At 46.3% G+C, this 21,489-nt stretch overlaps 1 protein-coding gene across 2 annotated transcripts in view; it reads left to right on the top strand.

Moving 5' to 3' along the window:
• Positions 1–21,489, top strand: part of ATRIP (ATR interacting protein) — a 310,304-nt gene that overhangs the window by 213,318 nt on the left and 75,497 nt on the right. For both annotated transcript variants that reach the window (XM_086938928.1, XM_086938927.1), the window contains exon 11: positions 3,585–3,676. In XM_086938928.1, the coding sequence (XP_086795054.1) occupies positions 3,585–3,676 (92 nt within the window). The remainder of the gene's footprint in view (positions 1–3,584; positions 3,677–21,489) is intronic.

Genomic DNA, 21,489 nt, shown 5'->3' with positions numbered 1-21,489 from the left:
TGGCTCAGAGCATGTGGAAGTGGGCCATTCAGATGAACATCTTCCTCATGGCGGAGCATCTCCCAGGCAAAGACAACCAGATGGCGGACCTGCTCAGCAGGCACAGCCACCAAATGCACGAGTGGGAGATACACCCATCAGTACTCCAACCGTACTTCCAAAGGTGGGGTCATCCAGAGATAGACCTGTTCGCCACAAAGGAGAACGCAAAATGCCAAAGCTTCGCCGCCAGGTTCCCACACCCGCAATCACAGGGCAATGCGATGTGGATGAACTGGTCAGGCAGATTTGCGTACGCTTTTCCCCCAGCACCTCTGATACCGCTGGTGGCGCGCAAACTCAGGCAGCACTCGATGACTCTCATCCTGGTTGCTCCAACGTGGGCTCGCCAACCATGGTACACCACGTTTCTGGAACTCTCCGTGGTACCGCATCAAAGGCTTCATCTCACCCCCAGCCTTCTGACGCAGAGCCATGGCGACATTCAGCACCCAGATCCGCAACAGCTCAACCTGGCGATCTGGCTCCTGAAGTCCTAGAGTTTGGCTACCTCAATCTTCCCCCAGATTGTATGGACATCATTCGGGAGGCAAGGAAGCCCACTACTCGAGCTTGTTACGCAGCTAAGTGGAAGCGTTTTGTCATGTACTGTGTAAACCACAATATTGACCCACTGGACGCTTCCATTCAGAACATTATTTGCTACCTGTTCCACCTGTACCAATGCAATTTGGCGTACTCTTCCATCCGCATTCATTTGTCTGCGATGGCAGCATACCTTCAGAATAGGCAACACCTATCCCTTTTTAAGGTCCCTGCTATCAAGGCTTTTCTGGAAGGACTCAAAAGGGTCATTCCACCGCGGACACCACCAGCTCCAGAATGGAACCTCAATGTGGTTCTTACAAGGCTGATGGGTCCTCCCTTTGAGCCACTGCACTCTTGTGAGCTTCAGTTTCTGACTTGGAAGGTTGCTTTCTTAGTAGCAATTACATCGCTACGGAGGGTTAGCGAGTTGCAGGCGCTCACCATCCAAGAACCTTTCTTCCAAGTACACGCTAACAGGGTGGTGCTCCGCACTAACCCTAAATTCTTACCCAAGGTTGTATCTCAATTCCACATGAACCAAACAATTGAGTTGCCAGTATTCTTTCAAAACCCAGAGTCACTGGCGGAGCGGATGCTCCACACCCTTGATGTTAAAAGAGCCTTGATGTACTACGTCGACAGGACTAAAGATTTTCGTAAGACCAAGCAACTCTTTGTTGCTTTTGCCTCACACCACAAGGGAAATGCTATCTCCAAAGCTGGGATTGCTAGGTGGATAGTGAAATGCATTCAGATCTGTTACGCTAAAGCTAAACGCACTCTCACAATTCCACCAAGAGCCCACTCCACCAGAAAGATGGGGGCCTCTATGGCTTTCCTAGGTAACATTCCCTTAGAAGATATTTGTAGAGCAGCTACATGGTCTACCACACATACTTTCACTAAGCATTACTGTGTAGATGTGCACTCTAAACAGCAGGCAGCTGTTGGCCAGGCTGTTCTCAAGACGCTTTTTCAAACGGCTGCAGCTGGCACGGGCGACCGCCGCTAATGGAGGGACTGCTATGTATTCTATGCACAGATATGAATTCAGCAGCCCACATGCCTCGAACTGCAAATGCTACTTACCAGTATGCATCTGTTCTTGGCATGTAGGGCTGCTGACATTCATATCGCCCGCCCTCCTCCCCGGCGCCTGTCGCAGCTGCAGTATATTTTCTTTACACATATTTTCATTCTCTTAGCATAGGGCATCACTTACATATGTCACTCCATCTCTGCCAATGGCTAAAAACAATCTGGGGATGGAGGCGATGCCCATGCGCACTGTAGTCCAGGGGAGGAGCCACCTATCTCGTGATACTTCGAAGACTCTTCCAGGACAACAATGTGCAATCATCCGGACCCAACACTAGGCGGCGATCTATGCACAGATATGAATGTCAGCAGCCCTACATGCCAAGAACAGATGCATACTGGTAAGTAGCATTTGCAGTCCCACTCCAGTGACTTAGGGTAAAAAGTACTACTAATCATCACACAGTTTACTGCCACCGCCGCACTCGTGCTGTTTAACTCCTGGTGAAGGCAGTAGCCTTTCACCACTATGAGGGTAATGCTATCTGCGCCCCTCATAGTCCAACAAGACCACAATCCATGACACCTGCCTATGCTTCAGCGCACACACATGATCCGTGTTCATATATGGGAGAAAAAAAAAATCAGCATGAGGGAACCAGACAATGATACAATTGGGCACTCGGGGCAGGGGTACACATCTTTACCAAGCAGATTACTTTTCTGTCCCAACAGGATTTCTTGGTTTTCGTGGGTGTGTGGTTTTTGGAAATGTGTGTTTGGTATAATCTTCAATATTTCTTCCTTTAATTAATACCCTTATTAATGGAGATATATTTTGATAGGTGGCTTGGTTACTCTTAATTAATGCCTTTACATTGAGACCAGTATTGAGTGTTCTTTGATGAATACTCCCATGCATCTAGTTCTTGTTATTAAGGGTGTGCTGTTTGGAGTTTCTTACATTAGACCATAACTTTAATATGGGTGTAAAGTATTTCTGCTCTTTTATTTAAAACTAGTGTATTTCTTTAGGGGCAGGTGTATTTTCTTATTGCTCATGGTTTATTCTTTGTCCATATTTGTACCCTTCTTCTTTTTCTATGAGGAAAAAAGGTATGGTACTTTTCATGGTTTGATAATACAGTAATGAAGGGCTTCTTTATGAGCACAATGTTACAGATATACTTAAAGTTTCACCATTTGCAGATGTGGGTTTGTGCATTTGACTTTAAGCTGACATATAGTCCAGTATTTGCATTGGAAACTCACACCGAGCAACGGGTGAAGTGCTGTAACCCACAGAGAAAAGTGATTTTAAGACTAAAATGGTTTTAATAAAAGAATAAAAACACTTAGCCCACAGTATGTGAATTGTGATGAGCATTAGCCATGATTAAAATGTCTGAAGTAAAACTGTGTCAGTTGTTGTTTGAACTGTGATTTGAAAAGGCAGTCCCCAAAGGCAGCATCCTGGGCCGGCGCCATAACGGCCGCCGGGGACCTGAAAAAAGTCAGTTTGGGCCCCTCCAGGGCTCCCAACAAAAAAGGAGGGAGTCTTCCCCCACTCCCCTTCCCCTGGCAAGAGCGTGCACAAAAGGTGGCGCAAAAAATACCTGGCCGATAGGTGGCCAGGTGATTTTCAAACACCCCCAACGGGTTACTACTGCATGCTAGAAGGGGACAATGGGGGGTTATAAGCACACCGCCACCCCAGCACAGGTTACTTTCGGAAGCTATGGGGCGGTGCGCAGAGTAACTTTTGAACTGTGATATTACATATGTTTAGCCTGACTATATAGCTCTCACTGGAAAAATTAACGGTCAGTCTTTAAAGTTCAGACTGGTCTTTTTTAAGAAATGTTGTTTGTGCAAGGCTTACGGTGTTTGCATTTTTGGAATCATTGAGCTATTCTGTTAATACACAGTAAATCATTTCTTCTTTGTTTTCTTTATAGAAACCTGTGTTCTGCTTGCACTGTATACATACATCACTTTAAGGCCAGACAAACTGGCATCCGAGAAGCTGTGGCTTTTGTTTGAAGAAGAGGTAATTTCCGACTTGTCTTTGTTTTTAAGTCCACTATTAAAGTATATTCCTCTAAGTGGTAGTGAAAGTTCTGATAGTTCACAGGTTAATCTTCATACCTACACTTGGTACCTAAATGTCTAATGTTCCAAATGAGGAAATGGCGTTTATGACCACTTCCTTCCTTGTTGCAATTTCAAGAGACCTGCAAGAAAACATACTTTGCCAGACTCCTGGTAAAGCCAACTCTTATGTAATCTGGTGCCAGTCACGATGAAAGGAATTACTGCACTTCAAAGTTTATACAGCACTTGCCATTTCCATTAAGAAGTTTAGGAATTGACTGCAAAGTAATAATTTTATATTACTGTCCGATGTTTTCTCCTGTCCATTGCCATGTTTTATTTCTGATGTTACTCCCTTACTGATCACTTTTCCTATACACCAACTCAGAATTACTTAATTACATTGTGAAGTTTTCATGCCCCTCTTTGACCAGTGCACCAATCAGTTCTGAGCTTTAATAATGCCATGTATAGTGGTGTATGACACACTGTAGCTGCATATTACTGCAACTATCTTACTTTCTTGAACTATAGACCAATTTATTGATTAATCTATGGAATAGTCTAGGTAAGTTTTTCATATACATGTCCAGCTCAGAAAGCTTAACATTGCTCCAAAATATATCCTTAGAATCAGAGTAGAAAACATGACCATGTTGATTCATGTGCTCCAAGTTAATTCACACAATATACATGTACTTAATCCGCTTACTGTTATATACAAAATGAATTTCATGCTACTTTTGGATCTGCCTTTTTTTTGCTCCTCTTCTATGTCTTTCCGGATCACTCATCATCAATGTCTGAACTTTTGAAACTCGTTTAGCTCTTTTGCAGACTCCCACCTGTCTGACCAGTGTTAGGATGTGTTTCAGGTCTTTGACCACCCCTTTCCTGTAAGTTGTGTTCTCGCTGGTATCGACTTTGCTTTCAATTTTTTATTTTATTGCTTTTCTCTTTTATGTGTCAGTATTTTATTTTAATGTATCCTTAAGACACTTAGTTTGTCAACATGCTGTACTAACGAATGTTTTGTAAATGTTTACTAAAGTTCTAATTTTTATACAAGCCCCCAATGAAGTTTAAAAGCCCTAAAAACAAGTGTCTAGGTGCGCCACTTTTTTAGTATAGGAGGCATCCAAACGGGGATCTTGTAATTGGTGTTATTATTTTAGTGATTGCACTTCATCCTTTCTTGGTATAAATCACACTAGGCACTTTGGGAGGTAGACGGAAGTTTGTTGTCCCTTATGCTATTGCATACTAATATGTTGTAATGGCTTGTTAAAACAAAGAACACAGACACTCTGATATTATTGTCAGTCTGTGCTCTGTTCTTCTTTATTCTGTATGTTTCGCACTTGATAGATGCCTTAGATATGATTTCATCATTTCCTTCTTTGTTAGACTCTTTCGAGTCTATTCACAAAGATAATGTGCACATGTGAGTAAGTTAAATGTGCAAGTAACTTGACTACTTTTACATATTCACTCTTTCCAAATGTAAAGTTACTCAAAAGTGTGAACTTGCCTGGATCTATCCTCTAAAACAGGGGGTAGAGCCAACATTACAAGTGTAAGATACTATGAAAAGGAGCAGTAGCAAGGCCAGCAACACTCCTCTGCAACCACTGATACTGCAACACCCTTCCATAGAAAATAATGGAGGCAGGGACTTAAATTAGAATTCCCTAGTAATGTTAAATTAAGTAAATGTATTTCAACTTTTTAAATGCATGCTTCCCAGTATATGTCCTCTTGGTCCTTCCCAACTCCATTACTTTCCCCCTTAAATCCCAGAGGGGTAAACAAATGGCACTAGCTCTGGGAGCGGCGTTTCAAAACATACTTGACCACTGGGGTACTAAGACGGTCCCAACCCGACCAGGGTGGCTCCATAGATTGAGGAGAATTTTGAGGATGGAGAAGATCTCACTATCTCAGACGCATCCGGGGCCTCCTTTTATGGCCTGTGGGAACCCTTCCTCACTCTATTGACGTCAGAGTTCACAGAGCTCTCCTGCCCCATATACCTGAGACTTCTGAGACTTGCAGACCCCCCTAGCAACCAGCCCTAAACACAATGGATACCTAGTGCATTCACCTATACGAGTCTATTCCAGTTCGATCTCGACATCCCCCAGCTCATAGAGGTATACCTATTGCATGGGGGTAGGGAGAGTGGGGTTCCTATTTTCGTTATTGTTGTCATATAATTTGCCAAATTTAATAATTCCATTGCCGGATCGCATTCCAATGGCTTGTTCGTTGAATCCTTTGTCTTGAAAATCAATAAAAGAAATTTAAACAAAAATAATGAATTAAATAGTGTTGTAGCAATTTTTTTGTTCTACATTTAAATTAAATCTATATAAAATTAATTTACAATAAAATCTAACTTAAAAATATATTTTTTGTATTTTTTTTTTTAAATGTTGACTAAACCTTTTCGTTTTTTCCTATACTTCACAACAGGGAGACCTCCTCTAATTCTTTTTCAAGGCAAAAATAAAATGGTACACTGTTAACTTAATTTAAGTTTAACATTGAATTATTTTGAATATTTTAAATGAAAATAATTTTTCTGAACTTTTTTTTTTTTTACTTCTGTTTTGTGTCCTTTTTAGCTGTTATGACGTTGAAGTGCAGTTGTCAATAGGAATTGACTTACTCTTTTGCGGGTGGGGGCACGTCCCTTCTTAATCCCCTCTCTTAACCTCCCTAACCCCCTTCTTACTCCAATGTAAATCTCTCCCTACTCCTCCATAAACCTCGCCTATTTAGTAGTAAGTATGCCGTCTTTTCCACCCACACCTCTGGTCCCTTCCACATTTACCACTAGCTAGTAAACTTACATGTGTAATGATCTCCTCTTAGAAAAGGTGGGAGAGGTCGAGGTGGATATTTGCACTTGTATGTTTGTGTGAATTGCATTTTGAATTACTGCAATATGTAGTTTTTCAATCAGGCCGTTTTCCTGTAAAATTTATATTGAATACAGATCATCTGCTCGTACAATGTGCAATCTAATTAGTCTTCTGAACTCTATAAGTCCGTTTCTTGACAATCTGAAAGATAAAATTAAGGTGATGGTTTGCTGATAGTTCTTTATTTCATTGAGGCCACGGAGTAACGCTTACTGGTACCAGAAATAGTTATCAACATGTTTGCAGATGGCTCAAGTCAATGTTGAATTAGGGAATCAGATTATTGCTATCAGGACTTCTTAAATGACAGTTTGAAAATATGTAATATTTGTTATGAAGGCTGAGTATTGACCCCTCCTTTTCTAGCTGGTCATACTTAGGTCTCCGTGATTTTTAGGTCGAAGCCTACCAGACAGCACAGCTGTCTTCTTTTAAAGGGGGCATGCTGAATGGTACCTAGGAATGCCCATTGCTTACCATTGACTTTGTGATTTGTCACTCCGTTTTGGTTTTTTCGGTGCTCTCTGTTCGCTGGTTTTATTGGTTATAAGCCATCCCAGCTTCGCATGGAGCATAGCTGTTTGCCATCTCCCTGATTAGCTCCTTCTATTCTGTCACGAGTACTTGCATTTTGGGAACTCCTTTTTCAGGTCTCGCCCTGGCGAAAGCACGCAAAGCGCACTCTCGCCACGAGACCTATAGTTACCGGCTCTGCTTCCCAGGAGATGGGCACGCGCAGCCTCAGGAATCTGATCAGGTCGCGTACCCATTGCTCCTGGGAACAGCATGCCGGCATCGTATCAAGACGTGTGCACACACACACACGCGCACCCACACGCACACACACAGACACACATCGCTCGCGCGCACACAGACACACATCGCTCGCGCGCGCACACACACACACATCGCTCGCGCGCGCACACACACACACACACACACACACACCGACACAGGCGCGCACACACAAACCCGCTCTCGGCTGCCTTCGTGCCCCCGCACAACTTGCTCCGCCACCAACTCTTTGCCTGCGCGCCCGTCTCGCGCTCCAGCAGCCTCCAAGGCCAGGCAGCCGCGCCTCTGACATCATCCGCGCGCACGCTCACACAACTCCCGCTTGTTATTTTAGTGAGTGACGTGGACGCGGCCTCTTGCATTCCAGGACTCACTGCCCCTCTCAACTGTGGCCTCGAAACCCCCAGACTGTGGCCGCAATCCCTGCTGTGGGCGGGCCTGTAAGGGACACCTCGGCCCTGCTTCTCTGTCAGGCTGGCCTCACTGCCTCAGCCCTACCTCCACCGGGAGCGGCTTGTTTTATTGGCATCTTATCTGAGTTTCAGGCTGAGCTGAACAGTGGATTCGTGCATGGTGAGACTTTCATGGAAGTCCCTAGCGACCCATTGGCCTTAACCGCTATATCATTTTAGGTGAAGAGAGATTTGTGCAAGGACCCCTTACATATGTAGATTAGCTTGTTGTGTTTTGGGAGCGCTGGGATTAAGTGTTTTGACCAGAATCATAGGAAGTTAACCCGACGCTGGGATTGGACTGCCCGTGCCGTGGCAGCAGAAAGGTATGCTTTTGTGTACAAGATGTGCTTCTCATGTAAAGCACTTTAATGCTTGCTGACTGTGATGAGGAAGGAACACCAGCAGCAGCAGTACTGCCTTTATATGACACACTAGAAAACACAGCATGTTTTGAGTTAAGTAACTTCGAGTCAGGGTGACCATCTATTCTTTCCTTTTACATGGACAGACAGTTGTACGTTATTTATAATATAACAGCATTTGCTTTGAGGCGTGGTGGTGAAAGACATTTAAATCTGCTTCTCCAGTATTAGGGGTGTCTTTCATAGATTCACATGCCTGAATCATTCCCCGTCGTCGGAGTGGGAGCCCACGGTACATAAAAAAGCAGTAAAATATACCATTTGTACATAACAAATAACAGTATACCCAACCAGAAAGTAAAGTAGCCCCAGCTACAGTATATAAAACTTCCACATTAGAGACTATCCAGGTCATTATGTATAGACCAAACTGCAGCCAATCAGGCCACAGCTCCCACCAGAATGCTCTCCCCAGAGACCCAGGCTCTCAGATTTTTTACCGCACGTCGTGTGATAGGGAGTCCCTCTGAGCTCTGCTCAGTTCTTTCTCTACTTGTAAGGATTTACTTTTTACAATGTCTACTTCAAAGTCCCTGTTCAGGGCCTGTGACTCTTGCGGAAAAGCGAGGCTGTTTAAAGAGGATCCACATACTTGCTGCATCTACTGTTTGTACCCTGATCATCAGGCTAAGGAGTGTAAGATCTGTCGCAAATTTCCTCCTAAGACACTCAGGGATAGAGAGGGTCGCCTGCTGCTGTGGCTTCAGCGAATTAAGGATAAAGATGCGCCACTTTCTGAGGTAGGAAGTTTTGCCTCAGGGTCTTCTAAGGGATCAAAGAAGAGGAGGGCTGAGAGTGCTGTGCCTACTCCTAAAGCTAAAGTGGCGAAGCAGACCCAGCTCGCTTCAGATGCTGGTGAGCCTTCGACTTCTAAAAGTAAGAAATCCTCTGAGAAGTCTGTGAAGCTTACAGACTCTAAAAGGACAGCGACTTTAGTGTCTCCTCAGAGACCTGTGACTAAGGCATCAACAGCTCTGCCAATTTCCAGTCAGGCTGCCTCTGCTATGACTTCTACTATGACTTTCTCCTCACCTAAAACGTCTATGGTGATGTCCTCAGCCTCCTCTCCAACTTATGTTCATGTCCAAATTCGTCCCATCTCGTCGACGAAGATTGTCACACCCCTCGTTGACGATCAGACGTCGACGAAAATGAAACCATTGTCGAAAAAACCCTTGTCATCGTCGACAGCCTTACCGTCGACGAAGAAGACCTTGTCGTCGACGTCGTCGACGAAGATGCCGTCGACGGACTCTTCGACGACGAAAAAGACCCCGTCGACGATGAAGGTAACTCCGTCGACGGTTCCCTCGTCGACGACGAAATCCACCACGTCGACGAAAATAACACCGCCTCTGACGTCGACTGAACTATTGTCTTCAACGGCGAAGACAACATCACAAGGCTCGGATTTAACCCTACTACAAGACAATCCAACCACACCAAAGCTGTCGTCTTGTACAGACCTGCAGGTATGGTCAGCAAGAAGCACTGCCATACCCCTACCATCTCCAGCCACAACTGCGGCTCTGTTGCAGAAACGGGCATCTCAGTCCACATCTATGTCGCCACTTCAAATGCCTGACAGGCTCTTAGATTCTGAAGAGGGATCTGGTGATGACATGTTTCAAGCAGCTGAAAGCCCTTCTGACTTACTTATACGGGTTAAGGATCAGGAGGATGAGGAACAGCAAATTCAAGCGCCTACATTGGTGAATACACCAGCGCCAGGGATGCAAATGCCAATGCAACTTTTTGAAAATTTGCAGTATATGTTAAGCGGTTATTAACGCCGTTTCCCGCCTTCGGAGTCGGGCGATTCTCGTATCACTTCCCCACAGCCTCAGATAACTCAAAATGCAGGGGCTGCGATGACGGAAGGGGCAGAGCATGCCCGGCCTTCAACGCCAGTCTCCTACCACCAACAGGAGGATGGCAATTCTGATGAGGAAACCCATGAGGAAGGGGAATTGGATAAATCGGACTCGTCGGAGTATGAAGGTTATCAAGCGGACACACCATCCCCTGATGAACAACCGAAAGCTGAGTCACCACCGGTGGATATAGCGAACTTCAATAGGATTATGGACAAGGCTACTAAAAGATTTCTTATTTCCATGGAAGCAAAACAAGATGAATGTTTTCTGTACGATTTTAAGACTCTATCTCAGAAACAAAGTTGGTCTATTCCCATTATAGACTTTATTTGGTAAAAAGGTCTTAAGATCATGGCCACGCCAAACTCTTCTCCTGCGGTATTGGCGCGAGTAGATAAAAAATATAGGGCGCCCGCCTCTTCACCGGCTTGTCTCATCAGTCAGGCAAAGACGGACTCAGTTATTGCGCAGGCAGCTCAGAAGAGGGCAAGGAACCCGTCAACTCAGATCTCGATTCCTACGGACAGGGACGGGAGGTGTCTCGATACCATTGGAAAAAAGGTATCTACTATTGCGGCAACCACAGTTAGAGCTGCAAATTCGTTAGCAATTCTCGGCAGGTATGATAGGCAAATGTGGTCTGACATATCGCCATACATCCAGAAACTGCCGGAACCAGACCGCTCCGAGGCCACAAAAATTTTGCAAGAAGGCAAATGTGCTTCGTCTGAAATCATCGATGCGGCAGTGGACGTGGCGGCCACAGGATTCAGACAGTTAGCGGGTGCTGCAGTACTTAGAAGAGAGGGATGGTTAAAATCTACATCCTTTAGACAAGAGGTACAAGCCAAGGTTCTAAATATGGCTTATGACGGCGAGTTCCTTTTTGGCTCACATGTGGACGAAGCTTTGCAATCCATTAAGAAAGATACGGAAACAGCACGGTCGTTAGGTACTCTGCAGTACCGTAAATCTTCCTTTCGTGGTGCTAAAGGAAGGGGTAACTTCTCCAGTAGAGGAGGATATTACCAGCAACGCCCATATACTAACAACCAAAGCAACCAAAGGTACCAACCTTATAAACAACAACCTTATGGCCAAAGACGAAGTAATTATACACAGCCCCGGGGGAAAACAACCTATCGGGGCAGGGACAACGCCAACAAGAAGTGAGAAAAGCATTCTGCCACCACTTTGCCCCAGCCAGAAACAAATTGGAGGAAGAATATCCCTACATTGCTCACAATGGTCAAATATTACCACAGACAGATGGGTCTTGGATGTAATCTCAAAAGGTCACATATTGGAATTTGTAAAGACCCCTCCAAATTCACCCCCAAAAGGACCGCCCCCAGCACATCTCAGGGAGCTGTTCATCCAAATCAATGCAATGATTCGAAAAGGGGCAATCGAGAAAGTGCCTCAACATCAGAGAGTAAAAGGATTTTACTCTCGTTTTTTCTTGATACGCAAGAAATCGGGGGAATGGCGCCCCATCCTCGATTTGCGTGCCCTCAACAAATATATCAAGAAGTTAACGTTCAGAATGTTGTCACTCCAAGAGATCCTCCAGTTTCTGACGGTAGGGGACCACATGGCAACAATGGACCTTCAGGATGCTTACTTCCACGTACCCATCTTCCCCAGGCACAGGAAGTTCCTAAGGTTCAGAGTGGCTGGCAGGGACTTCCAGTTCAAGGTCCTTCCCTTCGGGCTGCGTTCAGCCCCGAGGGTATTCACAAAAATGTTGGCACCTGTGGCGGCCCACTTACGTGCAGATATACCCATATCTGGACGACTGCCTTATCAAGGCCAATTCCTACGCCACCACAAGCAAACATATCCAGACATGCCTTTGCCTGTTTCAAAGTCTAGGTTTCTCAATAAACTTCAAGAAATCGGACCTGGTACCATCTCAAAGGAAGTCTTTCCTAGGAGCAACTCTGGATTCCAAACTCGCTCAAGTCTTCATTTCAAACGAAAGACAAGAAAAGATTCAGGAAATGGCGATTGCACTCCTCAGAAGAAAGTGCGTTTCAGTTCGGAGATTCAAGTCTTTCCTAGGGATGTTGTCATCGTGCATCCTCCTATCTCCAAACTGTCGTCTGAGGATGAGACCACTACAAGAGGAACTCAGCCACCAATGGGTGCAGGTGTCCGGTTCTTTGGCAATCCTGTGGTGGACTCAAGAACGCAACCTGCAAGTGGGCTGTGCTTTTCTCGCAGAAGCCCCCAGATTCAACGTAACCACGGATGCCTCGCTAGAAGGTTGGGGCGCTCACCTTCAAGGGATGACGATCAGTGGCAAGTGGAACATACAGCAAAAGAAATGGCACATCAATTTGTTGGAATTGAGGGCCATTTTCCTCGCCCTCAAATCCTTTCAGGCAACTCTGTCAAACTCGTCCGTGTTGATCCGAACAGACAACACGACGAGCATGCATTACCTGAACAAGCAGGGGGGCACAAGATCAGCCCGGTTGTCCCAGCAAGCTCAGGAAATCTGGAATTGGGCTCTGGAACACAACATCAACTTGACAGCAGTGCATGTCCCAGGAGTAGCCAATGTGCTAGCAGATTCCCTAAGCAGATCCAAATGCAGCACTCACGAGTGGGAACTGCATCAACCAGCACTGGATCAAATTTTCCAAAGATGGGGTCGCCCCAATCTCGATCTGTTCGCGACCTACCACAACAAGAAATGTACTCATTTTGCGAGCTGGATTCCCCACAAGGAGTCTTGCGGGGACGCTCTGTCAATGAACTGGGAACGGCTCTTTGCCTACGCCTTCCCTCCAATTCCATTAATTCCCAAAGTCATCAAGAAAATGAGGAGGCAACCGTGTCGTATGATTCTAATAGCTCCACGGTGGCCCCGGCAATATTGGTTCACACAGCTTCTTCTCCTCTCAGAGTGCGAACCTGTTCAGCTGCCTCAAATCCGGATCTTCTGACACTTCAAGAAGGCAAGGTATATCATCCGGACCCTCATTCTCTGAAATTATCAGCTTGGCTCCTCAACACCATGAGTTTGCACACTTGAACATTCCACAAGACTGTCAAGAAGTCCTGAACAATGCTAGAGCACCTTCAACGAACAGAACTTACAGGCTTAAATGGAAGCGTTTTTGTGCTTGGTGCAACACTATGAATTTACATCCTATGCATGCTGAACCGGACAGGATTTTGCCCTTCTTTTTACATCTGGCTAAATCAGGCTTGGCACACTCAACACTTAGTGTTTCTAGCAGCTATATCCAGGTACCGTCAAGATGGTACGAATTCGCTATACTCCTCAAGAATAATCCAGCAATTCTTTAAAGGTTTATTTCGTATGTTTCCACCAGTACGTCGGCCACCTCCATCCTGGCATTTGAATATAGTATTAGCTCAACTCATGCGCCATCCTTTTGAGCCGATTCATAAAGTAGATCTAAAGTTCATCACTTGGAAAGTGGCACTAATGCTGGCGTTAACTTCAGCCAGAAGGGTTAGTGACATGCAGGCGTTCACATCTAAGCCACCTTTCTTGCAATTCACGAATGACTCGGTGGTACTGCGCACCAACCCGAAGTACATGCCCAAAGTACCATCGGATTTCCATCTGAATGAGCCAGTCATACTTAAGACGTTTTTTCCAAATCCGCAGACACCAGCTGAACGAACTTTACACTCGCTAGATATCAAAAGATGTCTTAAGTTCTATCTTTCAAGGACAGCTGCCATCAGGAAGACGGATCAGCTATTTGTTGCGCATGGCAGACCGAGACAAGGCTGTGCAGTGACAAAACAGACTATCGCTAGGTGGGTCTCTTCAGCGATAGGGCTCTGCCATCAACAGGCAGGTAAACCCTTACAGACATTACCCAGAGCTCATTCTACGAGAGCAGTCTCTTCTTCAACTGCTTTGTTTGCTGGTGTGCCTCTCCTGCAAATCTGCAGAGCTGCAACTTGGTCCAGCAGGCACACATTCACGAGGCATTACTGTCTGGATTCTTCAAGCGATACCGATGCCTCGGTGGGAAGAGCAGTCCTGCCTAATCTTTTTTTCAAAAGGTGAGCCTCTGCTATTTCTCTCTCACCTCCTCTTGCTCTTTTGAAGCCTATTATGTTATTGCTTTTCATTATGTCCTTGCATTTCTGCTATGTGCCTTGGCGTCCAAGAGCTATGTATGATATTATTGCTACTATTACTGCTAACTACTCTGATTCAGGCATGTGAATCTATGAAAGACACCCCTAATACTGGAGAAGAACAATAGTTACTTACCTGTAATCTGTGGTTCTCCAGTATTGGTGTCTTTCATAGATTCACATGCACCCACCCACCTCCCCTCAGAGTCTCACTCAGGCTGTTTTATCTATACGTTACTCAGGTACACTCCGGTGCTACAAAATCTGAGAGCCTGGGTCTCTGGGGAGAGCATTCTGGTGGGAGCTGTGGCCTGATTGGCTGCAGTTTGGTCTATACATAATGACCTGGATAGTCTCTAATGTGGAAGTTTTATATACTGTAGCTGGGGCTACTTTACTTCCTGGTTGGGTATACTGTTATTTGTTATGTACAAATGGTATATTTTACTGCTTTTTTATGTACTGTGGGCTCCCACTCCGACGACGGGGAATGATTCAGGCATGTGAATCTATGAAAGACACCAATACTGGAGAACCACAGATTACAGGTAAGTAACTATTGTTCATTTTCTTCTACCATGTAGATGTGCTTCTCGTGTACAGCGCTTTAATGCTTGTTTAAATAAGTCCTGCAACTGACATTGAAATCCTGTGTTCTGAAGTTGTTCTTTCGCTCTTTCTTCATCAAAAATGTTGACTTGCCAAATAAGGTGGCCATTACAAAGGGCTTACTTACTTTTTGTTCTAGATTGGATAGCAGTCCTATAAATAAATAAAAAATTATGCTTTTCATTTTTCAGCAATATACATACAGAGTAAGAAATAAATCTTTGAATACACAGTTGGAACAGCCACTGATATAGCGAATCGGAAGTCTGTGATGGTCAAAGCATCCCTTTGACAATCTATTTGCTAGGTTGTGCTGGCAGTCAAACATGTAATCTGTAACCGCATTAGAAACCATTTTGTTTTGATACATTAACATACAAATTAATAAAATATGAACTACCCTTGAAGTCGCATAATTTTTTTATATTGGGTCTGATGTATTCTGGTCTGTGTACGTGTCCAGCTGCGGCTGCTATGCGGAGCAGCGATCACTGTGTGCATTATGCGGCGGACTAAGTGGTGGGGACTGCTCTGGGTTGGTAAAGGCCATGAAGATTTAATTCCAGCTCTCTGCTATGGGATGTCGCCCAAGTCTTTGCTTTTACTCCTGTAGCAGTGTGTGGTACTCACTGGTGGTCCATTTTGTTTGTCACATATTCCATTTCTTTAGAGGTGAGGCTGTTATTGCTTCCAGTGGATCGTGATACACGTCTTAGCCAGTAAGAGGACCAAATCCGTAAAATAGGCATTCAGCCTAATAGATGTTGTCCTTGGGAATAGGCCAAACAAGCATGTGTCGAGCGAAGAGTGCAGACCTGCATGTGCCACTCTATTGAGGGCTGCAGTTACCACCTCCGAGTTAGGCCACAGGCCCACCTAATGCCGTACCATATGTATAAAGTCTACTTTTAGCGTTCCTCAGCTGGGGCATACATTTGTGTCAGCATTCATGGTGAGGTTTAACCGTTTGGAAATTAGGTATGTGGCAGGGAGGCAGTTAAGTTGTGTGCATTTTAGGTGTGCTTTTCTGGATGCACTTTTTGCATAGCTAGGAATCTTGAGCCATTCTCTTTCCGTGAGGTTCTTTTCGATGTATCTTTTCCACCTGTCTCTAGTTTCATGCAGTATTCATCGGGTCATATGTATTAGGGATTTGTAAAACCAGGACATCAGTTTAGTGCACTACCCCATTGTGAACAGTAGCTGTAGTGTTTTATGGATCTGAGGCTCTTCATCATCTAGTCTCCACATGTCTCTTGACAGTCGCAGGCAATGCCCCTTATGTTGGGAAGGGAGTGTGTGGGAGCTGTAGTTCAGTCACCAGTTCCTCCATTGACAGGAATTTCCCTTCTCTACAGCAGTCTCCTCTTGTGAGCAATTTTGCACCGCCCTAGCGATGCAGGTAGTAGTCCACCCAAAATGCTGATCCCTCCCACAGCAAACCTATTTGGATCAGCTGTGCTTATAGAGGCATTGTTATGGTCTTAAAAACACATCTATGCCAACATTTAGCGGTCACTTGTACCAGCTTGGAATATTTGCGGATGTTCGTTGACCAATGCACTGCATGTGCTATTAGGGTGTTGATCCTCTCAGTGATCTCCATGTGTGCCATTTCTCCACTGTTTCCCTTCTAGCCACTGGTAAAACCACTGAACCTATGAGGCCAGATAATAGGGTTTAAATCTGAAGCTCCTAGGCCACCCCCTTCTACAGGAACTTTCAAGGTCCTTGTGACACTCTGTGGCGGTGTGTGCTCCAGATGAACTCACCAAGTTTAATCCACACTGCTATGTTCACGAAGTAATATAGCAATTTTGGGAGCATGATAATTTTGTTCATTTTTACTGGCAGAGCTTGACCAAAGGAATTGTAATTCCTGACAGCCCATAGCGCTGTACCCTGATTGCCTTCTAGGACATCAGCATCACCATGGTAGATTTGTACCCCAAGATATTGGAATGTGTGTGGGCACCAATTTGCTCCAATGTTCTTGAGTTGTTCAGGTGATTCAGTGTTGCCTACGTTCACAGGGAAAGCCCCAAACTCATCTAATAGAGGCAGCCTTTTTCCAAAGTCATCGTATCCATTTTGAAAGAAAATTAGCATGTCATCAATGTGTTCCTGTCAGGTATGAATCCTGACTAGTCAGGGTGGATCAAGACAGGCATCAAGGGTAGTAATTGGGCGGCCAACACTTTGCTCAGGATCTTCTAGGCTGTGTTCAGAATGGATAGCAGCCTGTAGAAAGATCTGTCAGTGGGGTCCCTATGAGGCTTGGGGAGTGAGACCAGTTTGACCTCGCTCATGGATTGTGGTAGGGTTCCTTCTTCTAGTGCCATGGTATATAGGGACAGGTCTGGGACTAGGATGCCCGAATAGGCCTGGTAAAATTTGATTGGTAGCCTGTCAGACCGTGGGGTCTTCCCTCTGGCTAAGTCTTTAATGGCTGCATGGACTTCAAATTATGTTATAGCCACACATAGGTGAGGTGTTAGATTTGCTAAAGTTATAACTATTGGCATTGTCATACACAATGCCAATAACTCAAACTTTAATGCTGCGAGACCTATTGCATTGTAAATGCTTGTCTTTTTAGGTCTCGCTTGAGACAGCGCAAGCTGTCTCTTCGAGACATTTAGTAAGTGGCTTTTAAAAGTGCCACCAGAGGCTTTTGCTGGCCTGACTGGCCTGAAGCATGAGTGCATGCGAGAGTGCATGCACACCGCCATCTGTCTGTCTTTGATCGCGATGGCGCCGCCATCTGTCTTTGTCTTTGATCGCGATCACTTGGGCGGGCGGGTGCGTGGCCACGTCACTTTTGCTTGTTCCTTATGACTCTCAGTGCTTCATCTAGGGGTCTTTATGCCTTCGCGCAACTCTCTGTACCTCCTTGATGCTTTGTGGCTCTCTGATTTTCCTCATGGCTCGCTGTACCTCCTTGAGTCTGTGTCTTGTTGTGGCTCTCTCTACCCCCTTCTAACTCTGTGTGCCCTCTTAAAGCTTTCTCGGCCTCTTTGAGTAGTGTGCCTCCTTCCGGTTCTATATGCTTTCGTACACCGCCTTGTACATCTTTGTGTCTTTTTGTTCCACCCTCTACCTCTCTCTGCCTCACACAAACGGACACCAGAGCCTCCTTTCGATTTTTGCCTATTTTAGCCTCATTGTGGGATGGTTCTGCCTAATTATGTCCTATTTTGCTAAATGTGTAATCCTTCTACCTCCTTAATGATGTGCCTCGTTGTAGATTCCGCCGTAATTATGAGTCTTTCCCTAGAATGGCTTCTAAATCGGTATAGACTTTTTTTCATCCTTTCGACCCTCCTTGTTCTAAAGTTTGGACCCTGTTTCTTGACTCTTTCTCACTCGGTTGTTCCGAAATGTCCTTTTCGCTGTCCTAACAGTTTTATTCTATTCTCTCTCATTCTTATCTGAGTTCTTTCCCCCTAAATCTTGCCTCTTTCCTGCTCCCTCCTGCGCCCACAAAACTGTCTCATTAGTTCGCCTCACTGTTCCCTCCTTCTGGCCCTCTTTACATCACCCCTCATTATAATATAATACCTCCCAGATGCTCTTCCCACCTCCACCTTTCAACGTACATCCCTTTTTGTAGCACTACTTATTGGGATTAGGCACATGCGTTCAATGAGTAGGACATCAAAGCGCTTTCTTTTCTTTGGCACAGTTTTTTCACGTTGCCCTTTTTTTCTGATTCAGCATTTCCGTTCAATCACACACACACAACCACACACACACACAACCACACAAACAACCACACACACACACCACACCACACACACCACACCACACACACCACACCACACACAACACCACACACAACACCACACACAACACCACACACACACAACCACACACACAACCACACACACAACCACACACACAACCACACACGCACACCACACACGCACACCAAACACGCACAACCACACACACACACACACAACCACACACACACAACCACACACACACAACCACACACACACAACCACACTTACAATCACAACCACCCTTACAATCACAACCACACTTACAATCAACCACACTTACAATCACAACCAATCACAACCACACTTACAGTCACAACCACACTTACAGTCACAACCACACTTACAACCACACATACAACCACACACACAACCACACCATCAGTGCACACTTTCACCAGGCACAGACACCATCAGTCATCAGTGCACACTTTCACCTGGCACAAACAACACCAGCCGTCAGTGCACACTTTCACCGGGCACAAACAACACTAGCCGTCAGTGCACGCTACCACCAGCCGCCAGTGCACGCTTTCACCAGGTACACACCACTAGCCGTCAGTGCACGCTTTCACCAGGCACAGACACCATCAGTCGTCAGTGCACACTTTCACCGGGCGCACACACCACCTGCCGTCAGTGCACGCTTTCACCAGACACACACAACCACACCGTCAGTGCACGCTTTCACCAGGCACAGACACCATCAGACTTCAGTGCACCCTTTCACCAGGCACACCCCACCAGCCGTTAGTGCACGCTTTCACCAGGCACACACACGCACACACACACACACACACACACACCACCAGCCGTCAGTGCACGCTTTCACCAGGCACACACACACCACCAGCCATCGGTGCACATTTTCACCAGGCCCACACAACCACACCGTCGGTGCACACTTTCACCAGGCACAGACACCACCAGCCATCAGTGCACGCTTTCCCCGGGCACACACCACCAGCCGTCAGTGCACGCTTTCACCGAGCACACACCACCAGCCGTCAGTGCACGCTTCCACCAGGCACACACCACCAGCCGTCAGTGCACACTCTCACCAGGCACACACACCACCAGCCGTCAGTGCACGCTTTCACCAGGCACACACCACCAGCCGTCGGTGCACGCTTTCACCAGGCACAGACACCATCAGTCGTCAGTGCACGCTTTCACCAGGCACACACAACCACATCGTCCGTGCACACTTTCACCAGGCACACATACCACCAGCCGTCAGTGCACGCTTTCACCAGGCACACACCACCAGCCGTCAGTGCACGTTTTCACCAGGGACAGACACCATCAGTCGACTGCATGCTTTCACTGGGCACAAACACCGCCAGTGCACGCTTTCTCTGGGCACAAACACCACCAGCCGTTAGTGCACACTTCTACCAGGCACACACCACCAGACGACAGTGCATGCTTTCAGCAGGCACCTACACACCACCAGCCGTCAGTGCACGCTTTCACCAGGCGCACACCACCAGCCATCAGGGCTTGCTTTCACCAGGCACACACACCACCAGCCGTCAGTGCACGCTAAAACCAGGCACACACACCACCAGCCGGCAGTGCACGCTAAAACCAGGCACACACAACCACATCGTCAGTGCACACTTTCACCAGGCACACACACCACCAGCCGTCAGTGCACGCTTTCACCAGGCACACACCACCAGCCGTCAATGCACGCTTTCACCCAGCACAAACACTACCAGCCGTCAGTGCACACTTTTACCGGGCACAACCACCAGCCGTCAGTGCACGCTTCCACCAGGCACACACCACCAGCCGTCGGTGCACGCTTTCACCAGGCACACACACCACCAGCCGTCGGTGCACGCTTTCACCAGGCACAGACACCATCAGTCGTCAGTGCATGCTACCACCAGGCACACACACCAACAGCCATCAGTGCACAATTTCTACAGGCACACACACCGCCAGCCATCAGTGCACACATCAATTGTTAACGCATCCAGAATTACCTATTCTAGCGATCGCAGTATGGCGCACTTTACTTTTAAACATATTCATCTAAAGCGCAGCATGACACCATTGCTACAAAAATAAATACACATTTTTTTGGCCTACAATTTATAGACTTTTAGTGCAATTGATGTTGCAATATTTAGCAATGCCAATAGCTCAAACTTAATTAATGTGAGACCTATTGCATTTTAAATGCTTGATCTAATAAGCACTCCATGTGAGCGCATGGGTTTTCCAGTCGTCTCCCATGTATACTTTTCTCCCCCAGCACTGTGGGTCGCTCTCAAGCACCATGTGCTTCGGTCCACCCTGCACTCCAGGTCACTGACTCGTCTGTGTGCTTCTGTCTCCCCACCTATGCAGGGGCGTAGCTGGGGGGGGGCTGGGGGGTGGGAAGGAGGACGGTCCGCCCCAGGCGGCACCATTTTTGAGGCAGCCGCGCAGCACTGGAGGCCCGTTGCGCCTTAATAATGTATTTTTTGAGTCTGGACTGGTACACCAAGTCTTTTGAATACAATGTCCCAAATAAATTATTAAGGTGGCCACAGCTGCAATGGGCCTCCAGTACCGCGGCCGCCGCCCAGACAGTAAAAGTGCACTCTGTGCAAGCCGCGCTCGCCTCCAGCCTGCACTCCTTGACTGGCTTCGGTAACTGCAGGCTGCATGCACAGTGCACACAAACGCTGAACCTACTTTTGGCAATTTAAAGTCCTGCGTTTGCACTGTACCTGCCTGCTGCAGTTAACGTCCGAAAGCAGGTCAGGAGT

Source organism: Lissotriton vulgaris, chromosome 9 (assembly GCF_964263255.1).
Source record: "Lissotriton vulgaris chromosome 9, aLisVul1.2, whole genome shotgun sequence".
In the NCBI taxonomy this organism is placed as follows: domain Eukaryota; kingdom Metazoa; phylum Chordata; class Amphibia; order Caudata; family Salamandridae; genus Lissotriton; species Lissotriton vulgaris.
This window is presented reverse-complemented; position numbering and strand designations above follow the sequence as displayed.